At 41.5% G+C, this 23,401-nt stretch overlaps 2 protein-coding genes and 2 non-coding genes across 4 annotated transcripts; 2 read left to right on the top strand and 2 right to left on the bottom strand.

Moving 5' to 3' along the window:
• Positions 1–5,773: 5,773 nt before the first annotated feature.
• On the top strand, positions 5,774–18,405 carry LOC115571376 (cerebellar degeneration-related protein 2-like). The gene is made up of 6 exons (XM_030400761.1): positions 5,774–6,238; positions 13,259–13,371; positions 13,650–13,798; positions 13,884–14,048; positions 14,149–14,356; positions 14,969–18,405. The coding sequence occupies exons 1-6, from the start codon at positions 6,160–6,162 to the stop codon at positions 15,743–15,745; spliced, it is 1,491 nt and encodes a 496-aa protein (XP_030256621.1). The 5' UTR covers positions 5,774–6,159; the 3' UTR covers positions 15,746–18,405.
• Positions 18,406–18,648: 243 nt separating this feature from the next.
• On the top strand, positions 18,649–18,721 carry trnar-ucg (transfer RNA arginine (anticodon UCG)). The gene has a single exon. It is a non-coding gene; the product is annotated as a tRNA-Arg (tRNA).
• A 1,357-nt stretch (positions 18,722–20,078) lies between these two features.
• On the bottom strand, positions 20,079–23,344 carry mrpl58 (mitochondrial ribosomal protein L58). Its single transcript, XM_030400763.1, has 6 exons — positions 22,803–23,344; positions 21,529–21,553; positions 21,050–21,109; positions 20,806–20,888; positions 20,391–20,560; positions 20,079–20,292 (listed from the first exon to the last, which is right to left on the bottom strand). Exons 1-6 carry the CDS (start codon positions 22,962–22,964, stop codon positions 20,208–20,210), a joined length of 585 nt encoding a protein of 194 aa, XP_030256623.1. The 5' UTR covers positions 22,965–23,344; the 3' UTR covers positions 20,079–20,207.
• Positions 23,134–23,205, bottom strand: trnaq-cug (transfer RNA glutamine (anticodon CUG)). Its single transcript has one exon. It is a non-coding gene; the product is annotated as a tRNA-Gln (tRNA).
• Positions 23,345–23,401: the final 57 nt, after the last annotated feature.

Genomic DNA, 23,401 nt, shown 5'->3' with positions numbered 1-23,401 from the left:
GTGTAGTTGAGAAATACTTCCACGCACGTAGTTCTTTAACTCAGTCTGATTCTAGACATTTTTCATGGATGTGGACATTGTTGTGTCTTGGAAGCCTCTCCAGCTGAAAGATCTCAACCACCTGCCAGAGTTAGTCTGAAGACTGCCTGACCTCTGCCGCTGACCCTCACATCTCTGCAGTCTCCTCGTGTCTTTGTCCTCCTTCCACTCTACTCCCACGTCATATTTCATAATTGACAGAACACAGAGACCAAAACATGCTGCAGAAACCTTATTGTAGTAAAGAAAACAATAACGTCTTTAAGTAACTCAAACACAAGTCCAGTTGCCTACGATATAGCACTTGGAATGAACATGACCTGGGTGACTGAGAATCTTCATCAATATTTCATTACCTACATTGTTTTTTTGTGTTTTTTTTTTTTTACTTGCATTACATTACAACAGCCATTTTAACGCAAACAAGTTCAAAGATCACACTGAGTTTCATAAATACCGACATGTAACACATGAATAACAAAAACATGCTCTTACCTCTGCAGTGAATGTCAGAGACTTCACTTTGTCCGGGTCACTGTTTCCACTTGTTAACTCTTCTGTGAGAGGAGAAAACACACTCAGCTGTACATAAAAACCATCCCCGAAATGCCTCACAGACTACTGCTTCTCGTCTCCACCCTCCCCCCCCCCCACCCCTCTGCTCTCATTCGTTTTTTTTTTCTCTCAAGTTTGTTTGTGGTCGCGGGCTCTTCATCTGATTAGCCTGCTCCGGGTTCTGACTGAGAGAGCAGCTCTGGATGTTTGGAGGTAATTTGACCCCTTCCAGCAGATCAGCAGACTGCTTGCTGTTCCTCCCTCTCCGTGCGTTCAGTTCTCTCCTACTTTTCTTTAACTGCTAACTCCAGTTCTCGGGTAGTTTGCGTACCTCCTCCCTCTCCTCCTCTTTCACCCTCTCTCTCCCTCCTCCCTCACAAGTCGACTTGTTCACTGCTGCTGAGCCTGTCTCCCACTCCCCCTCACCCTCTGTCCTGTCTGTGCGTCTGAACACCCATTCACTGTTTTTTTTTTTCCCTTCTCCCTCTCTGTCTCTAGTTGTTGAAGACCAGCTGTGCCAAGGCCTCCTTTTTTGTCTTCCGTCACCGTGGAGACAAGGCTCCTAAAAGGAGCAGGGGGGTGGTGTGTGTGTGTGTGTGTGTGTGTGTGTGTGTGTGCGTGCGTCCATCTGGTGTCCAGCCAGCTCACTCCCATATTTCACAAGAGGACGCACGTATGCATTTGCCGTCGATTCTCTGTGTATACATGTGAAGCCGTACAGCAGACATTACTGATAAAACCATTGGAGGCTCATTTTCCCCCCCGTGGTGTCCTCCTCCATCTAAGTCAGAGGTGGGGGGTCTCCTGTGCTTTGGAGAGGGTCCCATGAAGAAAATAATGAAACAAAAGAAAAATGAAGCTGTTCCTCCCTGTCTGTTGTTGAATATTTTTGAAATATTTGTCTTAATTGGTGTATCTTTTCAGTAGGGTTAGGGTTAAGCATCAGAAGATATGGACTTTCCAAGATAGATAGATAGATAGATAGATAGATAGATAGATATAGAATACATTTTAATATTAAATATCTTCTTTGTTTTGTTTGCGTGTGATGTGGTTTGCTATGCAAGGAAACTGTGAGCAGGCTGGGAATATCGCACACGCTGTTACAAACTTTGGCCACAAGCTGGTAGTATTGAGATGTGTTACTGACACGCATCAATCCGTCAATAGTTCAACTGTATGGTTTGAGTTGGGCACTACAGGAATTGATGTCTTGTGCTTTTTAGCAACGCAAATGACCATGCGTTGAGTTTTGAAGTTCCTCGTGGGCATGGTGGCCTACAGATGCTTTTATTATGTACACGTTACATTTGCGGGCAAATTTAGTGGCTATATGGTTGTGAAATATGTACTTTAATCAGTCTTAGAGAAAAGTGTGGTTTTAATGGGTTACATTCCAAAACATAAACATTTCTCTCATTAATAGAAGTCGGCTGATGTTACCATTAAACAACACAGGCAATTGTAAACACGAAAAGACCTCAGTTAGGCCCGGAGGAAGCCATCATCTGCCTGCTTCACAGACCTTACACACACACACACACACACACACACACACCGGGAAAAACCTCACAACACTGTCAGGATCACTTCTCCTGTGCTTTCGACACTTTCCAGCCACTCGGTAATGCAGATGGACCAGGACCTCACGGCATGGATTATGGACTAGACAGGCTTCAGTTCCCCTGAAAGCAATGACAGGACATTTACATCCACATTTAGGGCATTTAGCAGACATTTTTGTCCAAAGCAGCTTACATTAGGAAGTATCTTTTCAGCCTTAAAGTGTTCACACATCAACCTTCCCTGTGAATTAACATGTCATCTCTGTTCTGGTGGCTGTACGGGACAAGAATGATTCATTGTGGGGATGTCATCGCCATTGATGCAACAGGTCAGTGGTTTATGAGTAAGGGAGTGATTTGTGTCGACCCCTGCGTGATAGGATGTGGGAAGGTCTTGTGAATGATAACCAGTCGAGACAGGTCTCCATTTGTTTTAGGCAGTGTGTGACATGATAGCGCCTCAACCTTGTGACCTCTGTCGACGTCAGACACAGAGAGCACTGCACCCCTTAATCCCTTATCTGCTGCCTCATTGAGCCCAATACATGCAATACTGAGGCAAACCTCTGCACTGAGGTCTGCTTGTCATTTGTGTGTAATCTACCTCGCAAGAAATATGTGCAAAGATCATGCTTTGTAGAGAAAAACTGACTTGTGTACTTAGAGAAAGAAAAGGAAAGAAATACATGAAGTAAGAGGTGTCTTGTCACTGTGGATGCAGCAAAATAAGTTCATGCATTTACCTCTTGTCAGTCATGAAATGCTGTCCTCGTGGGTTTAAATATGGATGTGTTCCAGTGCAATTGATTCAGGAAGCTGTTTCTTTTGACAATGATATCAGACGTCTGTTTTTTTTTTTTTTATTGTCGTAGGTGCTGGAATACTTTATTTGATTTACTCCTTAGTTAACATTGCAGAAACAAAACACTCCTTCAGTCCTGTCTATTTAACTGGCTTTGGTTTGCTGTGGTTTTGTTTTTTGTTTCATAATTGAAAGGGAATTATGCCACACTTTAAATAAGGTCATGCTTTCCGATACATTTTCTTATGAAGCAGAGTTCTGCTCATTGTTACTCTGAATCAAGTTTATTTGGGTCTTGAGAAGTGACTTGAGACTCGACCTCGAAGATACTGATTTAAAGACTTTAAACACGATGACTCGAATGACTTGTCCATGCCTTTTTGTTTTCAGTATAGTTTTTTTCAGTATTTCATTGTTTAAAAGTGATAGGGATTAGTTTTTTTTGATAGCCACCAATTTTATAATAATTAAGATTTTTAGTTTTCTGTTTGATGACGATTTTTTCCCTGAATACTACTAATAATAATTTCAATTACTTGTCATACCTTTTTAACAGGTTAGAAAAATCATTATAAGACGGGTGAGAACTTGTCTTTTCTTGTTATAAAAGGCTACATACTGCAGGTAAAACTGCAGTATCTTGTGGGGGAAAAGGTGATTCTCGCTTTTCTAGGGACTCTGCTTAACTTGAGTCACATTGTATTAAAGTGACTGTATGGCCTTTTCTAGCTCTTTATTAAACTCAGGGGTTACAATAATGCCATCCATGTCAATAATGAGAATTAGACTCCTCTCAATAAATGCTGTTCACAAACTCCTCAACCTTAGAGGTTTGCAAAACACTGAAAGCCATGTCATTCTGAATGTCCAAAAATTCAGTGGAAGCTGAATAATAAAAGTGATTCACTCAATGGGTATTTTGACCATTTGGCCAGAAAACAGCATCCTACCAGCATACCAATTATCTGCTTTCTGCTCTCCCTATATTGGGTTTTTTCATTTCAATCTTTAATTCCATTTCTTTTATACTAAGTCTGATGATGAGAAAAAGGAAAGTATGTTTTTTCCCCAATGGGTTTGGAGGGCTTGTTGTTAATGCATTTATTCACAATAAAATGCATTGCTAGTCATTGTTTCCAGCCTTGAACACACACTTATCAGCCACAACATGAAAAGACAGCTGATGTGAATAAAATTGATCATCTCATTGCAATGCAATGCTCTGCTGGGAAACCTTGGGTTCGGCATTCATGTGGGTGCTACTTGACACACCCACTCAAGGCAACGGTACTCCCAGCAGTGGCATCGAGTGATGCTGAGAAAAGCTGGAAACAAATGTCAGATTTGTAGTCCTGTTTTTATGTAGACAGTTCCTGATTCAAATTTTTAAAAAATCGGATTTTAACTTAACATTTAACTCCTTCACATTTAACACCTGATAATCAATTATCATAACAATGGTTTGGTATTGATATCAAGTGAAAACTCAAGTATTGTATTTACACTACTTTTGAAAACAAATGATATCAAGTGATACCCATCCCTATATGAACTTTAAACAAAACTGACATGCAATTGTCAAGACAAGAGACATAATGAAGGTGGTTTCATTTATTGGGAGGTACGAAAAACACCAAAATAATTCCGGGTAACACATAGATGCAATTCCACAAAGAACAAATATGGATGTGTAAAATAATCATTAAGGACCGATTTCTGAGAATAATGGTGAACACTGTGGGTGTACTACAGGCACTATGAGACACCGGGAGTGGTCCACTTGAATTGGGGTTCATGTAGTCTTGATCAAAAGGAGATTTTGTATAAACAAAAAATGCTGTACTTTGTATTAACGAACACTTAACAATATACCACCAGCATGAAATATATATATATATATATATATATATATATATGGGAGCAAATATCTGGATGTAATAACATTAAATCTAACTTAACTTAAACAGGTAAAACATTAAGGTAGGCAACATGAACTGACAGGGATAAAAAACAAGTCAAACCTGAACCTGATCACTTAAATAGGATGTGATCAAGTCCTGCTCCTCCCATGTCAAGTACCTACACACACATCCTATGATCAACAATCTCATGTGATTGCTTCAGATTCAAGAAACAGCAGTCCTTCAGAACATATTCAAGTAGCTAGTACACAAAATGGTACAGACCTTTTGTATTGATATTGCAACTCTCCCTTCAGAGAAAGCACTTATGTCGACTAAACTTATTTGACATTTAGAAACTTGCTTCAGCAGTAGCACATCCCCCGTATACCCAACACAAAAAATCACCACCTTTACAACCCAGCATCACTGCAACAGACAGATGTGCTGTACATGATCAGTCTGTGTCTTCTTTTATTTTGTATATAACAGTGGAAGAAGCCAGGTTTCCGGAGAAGCTACCAGGTTGTCTTTGCAACCTAGGCACCCCTATCAACATGCTACATTACTTAAAGGATGAGTTCACCCAAAATGAAAATTCAGTCATTATCTACTTAGCTAGATGCTGATGAAAAATCAGGTGACGTTTTGTGGTCCATAAAACATTTTGGGACTTTTACTTGCACCTTTTTGAAGCAGAAATCTTCTCTATAGCTGCTAAGCTAAAAGTGCTATAGCGCTTCTGTGTGAAATCGGCACGTGACCTCGTCTATGCATTTCAGCATTGTGGTATACAGTACTGGGTTACATATTAACAGATGTGCATTTACGATGAATGGGCCTACTGTACATGTATGATGTCATGACATCTTTAGGTGCACAAATCTAGAGGGCGCACTTTGTCGAAACGGGACAAGACGTTAGTATTGTGTCTTACGAGCGGTACCTAAATGCACCGTGAGCGTGCTGCTCATGGTGCTGCTGATAACATTGATAAAGGAAGTGCTGTCATTGCAGCACCTCTGCCACGTCTGTACGCTCCTCTGTAGCAGCGGGAGGAGCAGCGGCTCTGAGCACCGGGACGGGCCGCTGCTGGGCGGTGGGGGGATGAGAGGAAGAAGTGGGAGTGACGGAGGGAGCACAGATGAGAGAGGAAGGAAAGAGGAAACACGTAGAGAGCCACAACACAACACTCCCTGGCTGAGGACTCCAACTTGAAGGAGCGACCTGCTGCCTGGCTGGAGCTCTTTTGTTCTCACAGAGGGGCTCGTTTCTGCGGTTTCTCCCGGGGTCACCCATGCTAAGCTCAGGGAAAATGGAGGAATTCGTAACCGAAGAGGAAGAGCCGTGGTACGACCAGCAGGACCTGGAGCAGGGTAAGACCAGGCAGGCACCATCCTCCCTCCTCGCAGCATCCCCAGCGTCAGCTGCTGGCGCCGGCCGGTCAGCTAGCCTTCCCCCCCCAAAACAAAGGCTCTCTGTCATGTAAAGACACGACAGAGATGTCATTTAGTATTCTTTACTGAGAACAATCATTCCAACATGTTAAAGTAGCTGAGGAGCAGGCGACCATCTTTGACAACAATGCATTGAAAGCATGCCAAGCAGGGCCTGTGCGGCCGGAGATGGCACCAGACACTGTGTGATCACGCTGTGGTTTATGAAGCAAAGATCTGTTTTGTCTAATCATGAGTCGACTAATCGATCAGCTTGGCAGGAAATTAGGCCTAATTGTCCTCAATTGGGACCATCAGTTGTCATTAATGAGGCAAAATGCATAAGGTTTGTAATTTTGCAGCTTCTAAAATGTGAGGATTTGCTACTTTTGTCAGCTTTATATAAGTGAACATTGAATATCATGGGGTTGTGGGGGGAAAAAATAAAAAGAATAATCCCCAACAACTTCAAGATGTCACCGTCAGCCCTGGAATAATGTGACCGTTTGTTCAATATTGAAATGTAACCATTTAATAACACAGAACCGAATTATAATGAAAGGCTCAGGCTCTGTGCACCTTTTCATAATCTTGACCTGACATAAAGTCTGAAACACCAAAATATTCAGTAGTGTGAGATAAAGCAAAAAAAACCTCTTTAAAAATGTGTCGATGAGAGTGAAAGGCTGAGGGTTACCCACCTTCTGATTTTTTACTTTATATCTACAAATTGTAGTTTCGCACAGAGGCACAGAAATGAATTGCTTGCCCTAATGTGCTCACCAAAATGTCATGCAAATCTAATTTTTGGGGGTCTAAATATTGGTGGAGAATAAAACCGCTAGCAGCCCTAAGCTTGATTTATACTTATGCGTTGAAGCGATGCCAGATATTTCCATAAGATAAAATCACATTAACAGAACAAAGATCTCTCAGTTTTACAACAGTCAGTCATACTGATGGTGTACAGCTTAGATCCTGCATTAACAAGCCAGCAGGAGGGCTCACTGTCCAGTCTTTGTCTAATAAACCTAATTCACAGTCAGCTTATTAACCTCCATCTATTTATGAAGGTACATGTTAGTCATTCATGGTTCTGATAATTGAATACATCAAAATAGATGTACTTTTTACATTCAGAACATGTGCAAGTCATATTACCGAATAGAATATGTAGTGTACTGCAGATAATCTCAAAATCTTGGATAAACAAAGTTAAAAAAAAACAGGATATTTTTAAAATGTGGGATCACTGTCATGCTCCTGAATGCAGTTCTTACAAAGGCTCCTCTTTGTTCTCTGCGCCACTTGCTTCACTTCCTGTCTCTCGGCATTTCTCCATCACTTCTCGTCTTGGCAAGTCATTATAATAGTACATTTTCAGAAGTGAAATGGTGCTGATGCAGGGATTTTACTTGACCAGAAACATGCATGCACACACAGGGATACATGTACCTGCAGTTATGGCGTCATTGATTTATGAGACGACTTCTTTCCTGTCACACACGAGTGGACCTGAGGATAGAAAGGGACCTTCAGTACTCTTTTCTTCAAAATAAAGAGGAGGAAAGAGTCAGAGACACAGCAGCAGAGGGGACAAGCATTCATTACAAGTCAAGATGGCCGGTGTATAAATGAGCAGTGTCTTCATATGTAATTGATGGAGCAAAGATGATGTCACAACTCTCAGAGCAGCGCTCTGCTTCATAGTGCTGACTACCTGAGCTCAAATGTTGTGGTGTGACATTTCAGGATGCCACGAGTCCTTCAAAAAGAGACGCTGCTGTCATGGCGGTACAGTACCTGCTTGTCACGCTGGAGTCACTGGCAGGTTGGGCAGTCAGGGCTGAACTGCAGCGGGAGAAGAAGGCTCTTTTGCAAGGTTTCATCTTAAAAAGATGTGGGAAATTAAAAGATTACTAATAGATTTTACTCCAAATAGTGTAGAGCTGAAACAAATAATACATTCTTCAATTAGACGACAGAAAAATCGTCAGAAACTTTTAATTTAGTTAACTTTTAGTTTAATTATTTCAAGCCAAAATAGTGAAAACGTGCCATATACTCTCAAATGAGAGGATTTCCATTAGCAGACACTTTTGTCCTTGCAGTAATTCATACATACATTCATGGCGGTGGCTGCCATGCAGGGTGCTGACCAGCACATCAGGAGCAGTCTGGGGTTCAGTATCTTTCCCAAGGACACCAGGGGACCAGCGGAATCAAAACTAGCAACCTTCCGGACGGTAACCAGATGCTGGCTCTACCCCTGATCCACAGCCGCCCTGTCTGAATTTATTAACGGTTAAATATATGGACAGAGCTTCTGGGTCTGAAAACTTAACCCGGTTCAGAAGTGTCTTAAACGTGCATTCTTTCTAATGGCCAGCAGGGGCGGCAACTTCAGTGGTTGCAAAAAGAGGTCTGATTGTATATATGCCTATGAGAAAATGAACGCACTTCTTACCTTACTACTTTATTACCTCAGTAAAGAGTTTCCTAATGAGTTTATGGTTTTAGTCACTAGTTTCAAGTCTTCTTCAATACAGCATGATGCTCATTTAGTAAATGATGATCACATGCGGAGTGAAATAGATGATTCAGCAGGGTAAGCTTCAAGCAAAACTCTCGCCAAAATGCGACCTAGGCTTTTTTTATGAATGTATATGAGTCAAACCTTTGTGTAAAAGCATAACTACGACAAAAGAGGCACTTTTCAAGATTTACCGTATTTTCGTTTTCGGCTCAAACTCATTTTCAGTGGAAGTGCTACGGGCACTTTTTACGCTAGGATCAAAATCTCTATTTTTAAAACAGTAAGAAGGCTCGACACAACATGAAACTTTGCTTGTAGTGTCCAGGGTCTCTTCACATGTACACGAGCATTGAGTTTTTTGAACTACTCACCTTAGCAATAGCTTGTTCCGCTAGCCGTCGTCATATACATTCACAAAAAAAGCCCAGGTTGCATTTTGGCGAGATTTTTCGCGTTAAGGATGTTCCTACTTTGTAATTGACAGCCAGCCAGATAGAATCACTATCAGAATTTTCAGCAGCTCCACCCTCTCATCCAAATATGGTCACTTCTGGCTCCGCAAAAAACGATGCAGCCATGGCTGTAGTGCTGATTGTAATGGGTTCACACTTGGTTTTGGCCAGCTGCAGTTACTTAACGGTGTCTTGTTGTCGAAGAGGTTCCAGAAAGGGGGGGGGGGACTCTGTTACACTTGGAGAAAACCAGGATAACTGTTTCATCTGGTTTTTAGTCCTTGCGCTAAGGCTTAGCAAAACTAGGCTAAACTAATTGAACATAAGGGAACTGGCTTTAGATTCATAATATAGTGTGAACACATGAGAATGGTATCAGTCTTGTTGGCAAGAGAGCTGATAAGCTTATTTATGAAGGAGTTGAACTCCTCCCTGAAGTCATTTGAGAAGGAGCTCTTCATTTGCGTGGACATTTAGCAGATGTGGAACTTGGAAAGCAGAGTTCCCCTGTGGAATGTAAGAGATGTTATGACTCAGTTACTGCTTACATTGTAATTCTCAAAGCTGAAAAACAGGAGGGCTGCCGACACCTAATTTAGATGCGTCTTTGTTTGGGCCTATTGTGTGTTAGCCAGAGCCTCCACTGGCCCAAGGCCAGTAGAAAATACGTGGCTCTACCAGCTGAAACTGAAGGCTTGTTGGCTTGACCTACAGTACATGTGATCAGAGGCCTCCTCGACTGTTTACATGCTCATGTTACAGCACAGTAAGTGTTTGTATTGTCGAATCATTCCACTCAGTCACTTTCGAGTCTGCTATACAAATGTATTTATGGCCACTGGATACGTCTTGAACCTTTTTCGTCAAGAATTCGAGTCTGCAGCTCAGGAAAAGAGCAAGAGGAGAAGTCTTGTTTTCCACATTCCTGTAAACCTCACGGGTGACATTCACCTATCAAAACAACACTAGCTGTGGAAGAGATCGCCACATACAACACGGACTGAATATGCCTGTCATCATGTTGCACACGTCCATGAGCTGCCAAAAAAAACACAGATTCAGTGTCTGACTGCATCAAAGACACTTACAGAATTGATATAATTACTGTGTGAGAAGTGCAGCAGAAATTCTTTGGACACGCCAACACACTCCCGCCTGGTTGCAGCCGGTTTTCTGCAGCATGCAGGAAATGTATCTGTCAGAAATGATGTGATTACGATGCAGTTCCGGCCTCAGTGGTTTCATCTTATGCGAGTCAAGCCTCAGGTCTGCGATCTGTGGCAAGTATTGACCAGCTAAGTTAGCGCAGTGAGTTGGCTGTCGATTGGCCGTCCTTCTCCTCCTGTAATCTCCTGTCACTGAGGCTTTTGGCCGTGGAGAGCTGACATTCCCTCTGTGGCTGCCAAAGAGAAACCCACATCTGAATCTGGACACTGAAACAGTAGCCCCATTCACTGTGTCTGTCGTCTGGTTTTCTTGCTGGAATTTGGTCTAGATGCATCAGATATATCCATGAAGGCAGAGATTTAAAGAGCTTGTCAGAAGTCTTTAGCCATATAGTCTGCTATTACAATTTGTTTTAGTTCTTGAGAGAACGATGTTGGTGCATGATAATACACTAGATTGGTTTACGTTAAAGAAAAAGTGGACCTTCTTTCTGTTTAGCCATTGTTTCTAGCACTGCCAATTTTTACTATGCAGTTCATCCTCAGCCTATTTCAAACAAAGAACTTTTTTGTGTATCTGGGGATTATTATTCAAGAAAATAAGAAATGAAATCACAGACACCCAAGTTTTTCAAAGATATCAACTTTAAACTAGCATTAGTTCATGTTATGGCCACTTGGGGAGCAGTGCAACAAGCGTAAACACAACTTATACAGTTGATGGAGTGAATGTGCTATTAACAATGTATTTTCAAAAAAATGTTTTCACCGCTAAGTTCTGGAAAGAAGACATGCAAATGCTATATAAGCTAGCTGCTAACTTTGAGTGCAAAAATGTATTTCTGTCGTCATCATCATCATCATCATCATCATCATCATCATCATAATATATCAAAACATGCACTGACTTTGGGATAGCTTACAATGGATTTATGAGGCTAAAAGCAATATTGAAATTGGATAAAATTGGATTCAAAATATTAATTTCAGTATTGTAGCTTATAAAAAGAAATTAACATCAAGGCTTGTCAGCAATATTTGTAAATTACTGCAAAACTTTGGCTTTTTTTTTTTTTTTACAGTAATTTCTTGCTACTTATCAGCAAAGATATTTCCAACAGTACAGTGTATCTGTTATGAGCTAATAATCATTCCAATTGACTATATAATTGCATTTCTTTGGGGAGCTTTAAACCTATGTCCCATAGTTTTTGGCCACTGGAGGGTGCCATAACAAGTTGTAAACACAGTTTGACATGTTACCAACTTACTCAGTAGCTTATCTACACATCCAGCAGATATGGAGCAACACTAGCATTAATTTCGAGTCATGTTTCTGGCTGTCTGGTGAATTTAATATTTCAATATTGTCTCTCTCCCTAATTTGTCTGTCTGCTGTTTAGGGACAGGCAGCCAGTGTAGACTGAACTTATCGGAGCTTTTTCGCAGCTTCCTGCAACTTGAGAAACTATAACACTGTTGAGAGTGAACCAAAGCAGTCAAGTTGCAGGTTGTAAAACCAAAACGATGAGCTATAAGATGCTAGAACTCTCCATAGAGCTGAGGGGAACAGCAGAGTTGCATGATAATGATTATTCTGATGACAAATATGATTAATGTTTTATATTCAGTTTACAATGACATGAAACGGAGAAAAACAACCGATCAATACTTGAACCTGGAGAATGATGGAAATGTTTGCTTGATGTACGACAATTTATTGATTATCAAAATGGTTTTTGATCCATTCTATTGATCAAGTAATGAATTAATCGACTCTGTATTTTTGGCACTAAATCTGACAGTGATTCAATCTAAGATGTGCAACTATCTGGCTGATTACCTCTGTTACACTACCTGCACATTCTCATTACATCTCTTTTTACTCCATTCATGGCATACTCCATGGCACAGCTAAATGTTGCAGTGATGCCGGTCAGGAGTTGGCATCCGTCCCAGCGATAACTATTAATTATTAAAGACGGAGCCAGGAGTGCATGAGAGATGACTTTATTGGCTGCTCAGTTTAGCCCTCTGCTTTCTCTCTGAAAGGTCGCAAACCACGTCTTGCTGACTCAGGCCCAACACTGTGGGCCGTCAATAGCACTGAGTCAGAGCGCAGTTAGAATAACGAATGGTGACAGTGACTCGTCTTACTTTTAGAGGTCTGGAAGCACAAGTACAAACAGGACAGCATGGTGAAATAAAGGTTAAAGCGACGGCTGGTGTCGAACACGGTATGTGTTTGTGATCGACTGCAGATATTCAACATCAACGCACTTTTGTTTAACATGTGAATTTTCCTGCCTTAGTCTCCTACATCCCAGCTTCTCGAATTCAATCACATTTCTGTTCTTATCTCAGTGGAGAGGTGTCTCTCAAAATAATCTCGGCACCAATCTGTGACATTCTTGGCGGAGAGGAAAGGCCCTGCAGGGAGAAGTGCTGCCTCTGTCCTCCTGCTCCTCTCTCTCTATAACTGAACCGGTCCAGTGCATATTGTGACGACACGATAGGCCCTCTGATCATTCCGTCCCACACCCTGTTATAACCTCGTCTAAAATAGAACCGAGCGCTCCATTAATTGTCACAGTGGGTTAATCTAAATTGCATGGCTGCGTTACATCTCTTTCTTCGAGATTAAATTCCCCAAACTTTCCCCCCTCAGTCCTTCCTCCCCTATTTTTATTCTGCCATCATTTACCTTTCGCCGCTCCTCGTTCGCTTGTCTCCATCTCCGTCGCTATTTCTGGACTTGCGACTTTACTTTCTTCACGCCTTTCTTAATTTCTGTCTGATCTTCTAGACCTCCACTTGGCGGCTGAGCTGGGAAAGACTCTGCTGGAGAGGAACAAAGAGCTGGAGGACTCCCTGCAGCAGATGTACATCACTAATGAAGAGCAAGTGCAGGAGATCGAGGTATGAGTGAGTCCTGCCGAATGTGTCGAGGCGGGTTTCTTTCTCATCCAAGCCATTAGCCAAATTCATAAATGTAATGAAGTGCAGTTGACAATCTCATCTCAAAATTTCAAGTTCCATTTAGTGGCTGACTCTGGGTCACTTCATCGCGTTACACAAAGTACAGCCAAATTCTTGGGACAGCCGCCGAGGGGTCGTACTGTGAAAGATCGGAATGTCCTGCTGTGTATGACTGTGTGTATACATTGTATGTGTATATCTACGTGTTTGTCCGTTAGTACCTATCCAAGCAGCTGGAGGTCCTGCGGGACATGAACGAGCAGCACGCCAAAGTGTACGAGCAGCTGGACGGGACCGCCAGAGAGCTGGAGCGCACCAACCACACTCTGGTGATAGACAGCAAGGCCTCACAGCAGAAAATCGAGAGGTGACTGGGGCTAAAGTTTTCCTTTTCTCTGCCCCCGCATCCTCCTCCTTAAATCCTTTAACATGTGCCCTTCTTCCTGGACCAGGTTAACGGGGACCATTGACACCTTGCAGAGCCAGGTGGAGTCTCTCTCAGGGCAGGTGGAGCAGCTTCACTCTATGGAGCAGCTCCGGGTCAGGAGGGAGAAGAGGGAGAGACGCAAGACCATCCACTCCTTCCCCTGCCTCAGGGAGCTGTGCACAGCACCCAGGTTCTTCTTTCTTTGTCCATAGTCTCTAAAAGAGGATAGCAGGTGACAGTGAAATACTGTATGCTACCAGTCATCGCTAATTTGTGTGTCATGTTGCCAGGTATGAGGATGAGTTCGTAGTGGGCAGGGCGGAGAGCTTTTCCGTGGATGTAAAACCTCCGCCAATGGAAGAGGAGAACCAGCACCTGAGAGAGGCGGTGTCGGCTCTGAGGGCGGCTGTCCGGACTGAGAGGGGGCGTAGAGAGGGCGTGGAGAGGGAGTGCAACCTCTTAATTGCTGAATTCTCCAGGCTGCAGACTCGAGTCCAGGTAAGGTCCAGAAAGGAAAACAGTATCACAGCCGTGGGATTATATGTGTAACACTCAGCAGTGCCCTTGGCCTAGGATGGGAACCAGACGCTCCAGATGGTTCTGTATTCAGAAAGATCGGGGAAGGCCGTCCTAGAGTCTGTTTGGAAAAGGGCAGACACTTGGCAGATGATTGGACGAACCGCCTGTCTATCTCCGTACATATGATCAACAGTAGGACAAACTACCACCAGCAGTGCCCATTGGTAAATCAAAGTCTTACCAAAGTAGAGCTTTCTGCCATCTTCTATGTCTATCTGCTATAGCAGCTGCATTAACCTCTCGAGGAGCTGTCATCGTTGTCTTTGAACGAACAGATGCTTCTCTCACTGGTTGTTGCACCTTTAACCACACTCATAGCTGACAGTAGTTCTTCCAGGACGCTGGTTGATTAAACCACTGTGTTTGGCCACTATTGCATAGCTATTGCATAGCTATTGCATAGCGTGAAGACTGACGAGATGTATTTGCAAGATCTTGCACCTCTGAATTTGAATTGGACGTTGCATTCGGTGATCAAAATCAAATGAACGGTCAGATCTCATTAAAAAAATTCTTTGTCTTTGGTCCTAGGATGCTGAGAGCTGCCAGGGCAGGGTGCGGGAGTTGGAGGTGGAGCTGCAGGAGCTGCAGCAGCTACGTCGGGCCAGGAATTTGCTGCTGAGCAGCGAGGACGACGGTGTGACTCTTACCCAGACCGTCCTAAATAGTACCCCAGAGACTGACACCTTCCTGGAAGTGGAAGTTGGCGAGACAGGAGGAGGCGTGAGGGAAGAAAGTGAAGGTGGTAGAGGTGTTGGAGGAGAGGCTCTCCCCGACTCCAGCCCTGTGAGGAAAAGCTGCAGCGACACGGCGCTTAACGCCATCGTGGCCCGTGACGCGTCTGGCCGCAGAAGAGGCAGCTACGCTCTCCACGCCAACAGCGTGAGGAAGCGGGGGATGTCTATCCTCAGGGAGGTGGATGAGCAGTACCACGCCTTACTAGAGAAATATGAGGAGTTGTTAGGGAAGTGTAGGCGCCACGAGGAGAGCCTGTGCCACACCGGTGTCCAGACTTCCAGACCCGTTTCCCGGGACCCATCCATGAAAGACTGTGCTATGGGGCCAACTCCGGCGCCTCCTCCTACGCCCACCCAGTCGCCCTCCACCCCTGAGGCCATTGAGAGCATCAGCAAGCAGGTGGAGGCAGTGGATAAGAGGCTGGGACAGAACACTCCAGAGTACAAAGCCCTTTTTAAGGAGATCTTCTCTCGTATCCAGAAGACCAAGATGGACATCAAAGCTACCAAAGCTGCTAAGGCTAGCAAGCCTGGCAAATCTGGCAAATCTAGTAAACCTAGTAAACAGTAATGGTGCACTGATTGGCTCTAGAATATGAATGTGTGCTATTTTAGTGTACTGGTGTTTGCAGACGCTTGGTGTTAAAATTCTTACAGAGGGTGCTATTTCAAAAATTGCTAAATTCAAGTACAGTGAAGCTCAGTCGCAGTCAACACAGAGTGCAAAACCTTCTTGCATACAGGAGGATCTGATTAGCATGTGATCTATTTTAAATATTAGCATAATTCAGTCATATATATATGTAAACCGTGGTTCGTTAAGAGCTAGTTCACCCCCCTCACATCCTTTTATTTAGTAATCCTAAACATATACTGGCTTCACTGCCTTACTACATTAGGCATATACCACAATACTACAGTAAAAGCAATAGGCCTCTCATGAGCCTCACAAATGCACTAAATGTTAAAGCTTCACAAAAAACATTGACAAACTTGCATCTCTGATGAAAGCGTGTGGAAATCTAAATCTAATAGTAACATGAACTGTAGCTGTAAGGTTTATTATAATGGACTACTAACATTTATATAATTGCAGTAAAAAAAAGTGAGATTGATCCTCTCAGGCCACTGTCCTGTATGTCTCTAAATTAAACTCCAGGTGCTATCAAATGCCATCCCATATCGCTAAAGAAATTAACACTGCTCAAAATTTAAATAAGCCTTTGGTCTGGATTCACATCTGCATTACTCTGTTTGTGACCAGCACACAGGTCCAGCAGCCAGTTAGCCTAGCTTAGTTTAACGACTGAAAACAGAAAAACTGCTAGCCTGATGCTGTTGCCATTGACGAATTGTGTTTTTTTGATAAATTAACCGAACAAGACAAATACGATGTTAATTAGCTAGGTTTAGCGTGGCATAGTATCTGGCTTTGGGCAGAGCCAGGCTAGCTCTTTGCATGTCTGTCTTTAGCTCAGCAAGCTAACTGGCTGCTACTAAAGTTAGCCTTTCATTTAGCATAAATTAGAAGTGCGGTATTGACATTTTCTTCTAACTGTTAGAAGAAAGCAAATATGGTTGTTGTGCAAAATGTTGAGAAATGGGGAACTAATACACTTACTTGCTGCTCAGTGCTCAGTTGCCTTTGGAGTTAAAGTGAAAATAGGATGCTAACTGTTAAACTTCAGGAAAGGAGCCCAGACTGGAAACTCAATTTACATTCATAAAATAAATATCTTCTCCCTGCACTGTTAAGTCGGTTCATCTCTCTTATGAGAAGTGTTACCTTATTTGCCATTCATTGTTCAGTGAGATATAGGAAGGATTATTATTTCATAGTAGTGTGTGGCATCTACAATATAGACTCTAGTTTATATAGTTGTGCCTGTTGTGATCTGAATGTGTGGGAGTGATGATCCGAAGAGCTGCTGAGCTGGTGTCTTGCAAAAGACGATCTCTGCAGATTGTTATTTTCACAATTTTCTGGGCATTATGGACGCTCATCATACAGAATATACAAATGTTGAGATGTCTAATAATTGGTTTTTGCACCATACTATATACAGTACAAGCTTTTCTGTTTTCTGGGGGAATCATTTTGTCTATTTAACAAATGGCAAAAAAAGACACAAAAGAGGCATACCTCTCGATTGACATTTGGATTGTTAAAAATGCCGCCGAATGGAGACAGCATGGACATAAAAAACACACGGGGATGTGGATCATTTTCAAAGAAATTGGTCCGGTCAGGTGAATGAAATATTCTTCAAAGCTTTTTTTTTTATACAAGTGTTGAGACTATTTTTCTTTAATTACAGCTAGAAAAACACTGTATAGTCAAACTGTAACCAGTGTAAGGCTTCAAACCAGGGCTTTGTCTAACACCTAGCAGTCTTACTACCAAACTATAAAACTAACCTGCAAACATATTGCACCCTTTTTCACAATATTATATAGCCTACCTATGCCTTTTTTTCTGGGAACCTTCTATGTATAAACCTTTGTTATAATGAATGTTATTACAGCTAATTTTTATATCTGACTCTTCAGCAAAGTTGAAAACATAGCAAAGCTTTCACACGTGGCACCGCTCGCACCAGGGGGACCCTACACTTGTGTTTGAGGCTATTGAGTGTAAAAGGAGGGGATGGTGGATGTCTGGCTATAACCTGGTATTGAAATCAGAGAGAAATTGTTTTATGAAGTCGAGGTGAATTAACTGTTGCAGCAATTGTGGTGTATGGAGTGCATTTGAGGTCAATGCTCATGTCTATTAGAATGATTCTAGCATGAGGAGAGAGGAATATGTATTAGCCTAGACAAAACCATGCCAATCCAGAGCCTGTTATCTTATTTTAAGGCTCGTGGGGTTTTTGTACTGTAATGTCTTACCTATTGCACTTGAAAATGTTTGATGCCTCATCTTTTGCATATTTAGAATAGCTCATCTGAAACCGTATCTGTTTATTTATTTCTGCGTGAATGTTTCTTGGCTTTTTCTTTTACATTTTTGCGTGCGTACGTTTACTTTTTCAGTGCCTATAAGTCATGTCACTAACAAATTGTCAGAATAAAACTTTAATTTTCGTTACTTATATTAACCAGTTTAAATGTGTGCATTATTAGTAGATAAGATATTGGCATTACAGTTTAGTCTGCCCTGGTATTAGTTCATATCATTATTGAACTAAGACCTGCTTAACCTTGTTAATAAAGCATTTAAAGAAGCCATCTTGTGTTGTCGCGTTTACTGTGTTTAATGAAAAACAAGACATTAAAGACGCAATTCAAATAAACCACCAAAATAACAACCATGGAATACATACACTTTTACCAACATTAACAGCCAATTCAAAATGTCGAAGTGACGTTGGAGCAGATCTAGCTCTGAGGAGCAACCCAGAGATGTACTTTTGCCATTTTCGTTTGTACTGTAGGTATATGTAGAGATCGTGGTTCACATGAAGTCAATCCGACCGCGTGGCCTAATGGATAAGGCGTCTGACTTCGGATCAGAAGATTGAGGGTTCGAGTCCCTTCGTGGTCGTCTTTTGCGGATAGCAGGTTTTTGCCGGATTAACACGGTAGCTATGGCTTTTTTTTTGGCAAGCAACACTCATGAGAATCATCTAGATTGGAATCTTTATTAAACCAGCCAACACTATCATTGTGCTAACATAGCTAGGATAGCTAATGTAGCTAGGATAGCTAATGGTAGCTACATTTAATAGTCACAGAAATGGACACACCTTAGGGAAAGAACAGAGCTGTTGATACGGGTAGCATTTGCAATCTGTGTTGTTGTGATGTTACAAACACATTAAACAACTGCGAAACTTGAAGTGTTGCTTTGGATTTTTGAATGTTGTTAGTGTTTTACGTGGTACTCAACTGAAACAATAGAACTAATCGAGGCAGCCGTAGAATAGCAACTCCCTTGTTCTAAGTTGGAAAATAGCCATTTTTGTTGAAGGGGTCTGGCGACTTTCGAGAAAGTATCGATTTATCTTAACGGCTTCAGTTCCTTGTAAGAGATGTCTAAAGGCAAGGATGAGGTATTATAAATATGGCGTATACTTGAGAGTATTAATCTTTATTGTAATTTAATCAAGCGGTGCGCTTCATGTGGCAAAAATAACTCAGTTTCTCCAAAAAGTCCTATTAACCCTTTATTTACAGATTAAGTGAATCGGCAATATCATGAAGCAGAGTGGCGCAGCGGAAGCGTGCTGGGCCCATAACCCAGAGGTCGATGGATCGAAACCATCCTCTGCTATGTTTTTTTTTCATTTTGTCCGTCAATATAATGACAACCTTTCACAAGTAACACTGACAGTTACAATTACTGCTTCAATCCTGCACTATTTTGTCCTTCTCTACCCCTCTTGTCATTATCTTCTGTATAACGCCAGTGTATTATGTGACCTGAATAGGAATATTGCCACTGTCATTGATTCCATCACACTTTAACTAATACTTAAGTTAATCCTAGAATTAGAATCAACTTTACAAATAAAGGATTGCTTGTATGTGCACATTTATGTACACACATATACAAGGAGGTTTTACATTGCAATACTAATATAAATACAAATAGGTGAAAAAAATATGTGTACATATGAAAAGCAACAAAACAATGCCATATAAAAGTGTTTCTGTTACTTTTATACAAATACTGCAGAGGAACAAATATAAAAATACATGAAGTAGGTGGGTTTGTACGGTATATTTATGGATGCGTTGCATACATAACTGAGGGATAGGTATATGGGCAAAAATGTTGCCACCACAGTCTCTGTAATTTTTGGTATAACAGCTATAAAAAATAAAGTGGGTGATAGAGTATAATAAATATCCTATGAGTCCTATGAGCTCAACTTTAAAACATCTTACACCGATTTGTGTATTTAGTTAAAATGTAAAAAGTTTATTCTTCAGAAAACCAAAGACAAAATAAGAAACACTACACACACAACTGAGACATGATTATTGACAATACAATCACAAGAGGTAGAAAAGTAACAATCAATCAATCAGTCAAAATCCACTCGTCTGCTCTTTTTGACCGCTGAATGGATCTTCTTCTGGTTGAGTCGCTCCTTGTTCCTTCTCTCTAACCTGCACAACACATTTCACATCAGACACACATAACACACGTTTATCAGCGAGATGGATAGAAACACATCGGGCTCTACTGCAGCTTCTACTCGTTATACCTGTCCTCCCTGAGAGCTATGTCTTCTGCTGTCGCTTCACGTGGCTTCTCACTGGCCTCAGCTATGATAGCAGAGATCTTCTGGATACAATCGGAAAGGTTTCTCTGCTGACTCCTGGTCAGCTCCGAGGTCACCAGCAGCTCTCCGGCCTTGTTGATGCGGTTTTTGTTCTGTGCCACAAAGCAAAGGAAAATTGTGCAGTTGGTTAGGCTACGTTTCAAGAGGACGGGGACAAAAATGAGCGTATCCAGAGGTAACTTGAAATATGAAATGTACAGCTTTCCTGTTGACAATGTAACAGCTTTTGAGGAGAAAACAATAAAATAGTCAAGTTAAGAAATACAGTAAAACAACTGTGTACTTGTACTTAACTATTCAGGCTTTTATCCTGATTCCACAGCATTTAAAAGCAAACCTTTTCAAAGATCTTCTGTCGAACATCTTCCGGGATCCAGTCCGCGGTGTGTACATGGAAACGGACCTCTGCTTTTGTGCTGACTATGGAATGAGATGGCATTAAAGAAAAGGAATATAATGTTAATGAAAAAAACAGACTGAACTATTTGTTCAAGATGTCGGAAGTCACTTGTCAACTTAAAATACATACTCTTTTCAACAGAGGAACATTTTTTGGAATAACACAGTTAAACTTTGGCCACCTTTATTGATGTGCTGACCGCCAGGACCACTGCTTCTGCTGTAAGACACGGTCAGACGATCTAGAAGACAACAGGAGTTGAAATACATTGCTTAAAAAAATTAATGGAACACTTTAACCACACATCAGATCTTGATGATCGAATTATTCAAGATGAAAATATTTACTGAGTTACATTGTACAATTGGTTGAGGACAAAATAACAGTCGATCAACCAAAATAGTTTTGCTTCTGCCTCTCCATTGCACCTGTTGTCACTTTCATTTACACCAAAGGACGTGAAACTGACTCACAATCACTTGTGCTTCCTTAACTGACAGATTGATATCCCTGAAGTTTAACTGACTTGGTGTTTATACTGTGATGATTAAGTGTTCCCTTCATTTTTTTCGAGCAGTGTATATTATTATTGAAACATACAAAACGGGAATGAAAATACTTTCCAGTTCTGCTTTGGCAAACATAGACTTGCATAGTTACCGACTGGGATGTGCACCTTGGTGTCCTGAAAGAGAAAACATTAGATAAATCAGACATCATCAGCCATTTTATGAATGTATTGCTTTGCTTGAGGATGTCACAGAAAGTCCATTGACACATCTGACCACATTGCCACAACAATGACCTCTGGAGGTCATTTGGAAAAGGTAATGGCTTAGTACTGCTTATATCTAAAGGAAGCACATCCTAGTATAATACAAGGAATGGTGGTGGCTGAATCTGGCGTTGGGGCCAGACTGCAGAGGTATTGAAATCAACACAATATCATAAGTGTGGTCTTTCATTTTCTGGAGGCATCATCACCACGACCTGGCCCCGAAAGGAAATTTGGTGACATAATGACCCTTCCTCCTTTTTTAGGTTTCCTTGGGATAACATGCCATCATCCCACCATTCTCTGTTACTCCAGTCATGACCAGAGCCTAGGCATTTTGATCTTCAAATGTGTGGTGTTGCTGCCATTTGAAAGGTGGGATCCGCAAATAAACGGAGTGCTTCTTTGTCTTACCGAGTATTTCAGTGCGACTAACTTCACCCAGATGAGGTTAAAGTAAAGGCCTTGGTTAAAATACAGTGAGTACTGTAGGTTTGCTTTCAGAATCTGAATCAGAATCAGTATTCCTTTACTGTCCCACAAACGGGGACATTTGTTCGCCACAGCAGCCAAAGGACAGTAGTATTTAAAAAACAAACAATAACAATAGTAAGAAATAAACAATACAATTAAAAGGTAAGAAATAGAATAAACATAATATTGTACAAAATTAACAATAACATGAGTTATAACCAGTTTGGCAGCACATTTTTTTTTTTTTTTTTTTTTTTAAATGGCCAGATAGTGCAAATTAAAAATATGAAATAAGTTATGTATGCTACTGGGAGCAGTGCTGATTGTAGAGTCTGACAGCAGCAGGAAGGAAGGACAGCCAATAGCTTAGATCGCTTACTAAGCTATTATGCTAAATGTTATAACCTTTTTAAAGATGTTTGAATTGAAAGGCAAGTACATAAAGGCTTTAACCCCTACATGCTGTTAGGAAATATGGCTGCAGTGTGTTGATGAATGTTGTCAGTCATCCAGGTCATGGTGTAATTGCTATATCGTAGGCAACTGGACTTGTTTGAGTTTCTTGAAGACATTTAATCTCTCATCCAAGAGGCTCCTTCAGTTCACTGAACTGAACTGAAAAACCTTTTGGATGAGAGGGGAAACGTTTTAGGATTACAGCTGCCCTCGTTGTTCTGCAACTAACCTGTGAGCTGTCTGTCCCTCGAGTCCGGTAACCAGCTCTCGGATGCAGAGCGTTGCGTGTGTCTGTTATTTCAACACTCCTTTGTTTGACATGCTGTGAAATAACATTTACTACTGCTCTACAGCAAAATAAATAAGAACGTCGTGCTATGTGCGCCGCCATGTTGGACTGACGTTGTTTTTGCCACGTGACGTAATGTTGATGTTACTACGTCAGCTCGTCAGCTGTGCACGTTGACATGGGCTTAACTGCTCAAGTGCACTCACACGCGCGCGCAGTGTTCCACATTAATATACCTTTGTCTATGGTTTTAAAAGAAAAACAATCACACAGGTTCCACCGAGATTTGAACTCGGATCGCTGGATTCAGAGTCCAGAGTGCTAACCATTACACCATGGAACCCAGTTACGTCGCTCCCAAACTTTAGAGGCTATTACGTCTTCGTCATAGCTACCTCAAATTGCCATTTAGTTAACGATATATCCAAGCAAAAATAAGTAAACTGTGTAGTTCGCAAACGCCGTGTACTAAGTTATATTTGGTAAGAGGGGCGCTTTTATTAGTGGAAGAAAGAAATACCGGAACTCCTGTACAATAG

This window comes from Sparus aurata, chromosome 20 (assembly GCF_900880675.1).
Source record: "Sparus aurata chromosome 20, fSpaAur1.1, whole genome shotgun sequence".
Classification (NCBI taxonomy): domain Eukaryota; kingdom Metazoa; phylum Chordata; class Actinopteri; order Spariformes; family Sparidae; genus Sparus; species Sparus aurata.
Note: the sequence above shows the minus strand (reverse complement) of the source record. Positions and strands in the feature narration are given on the sequence as shown.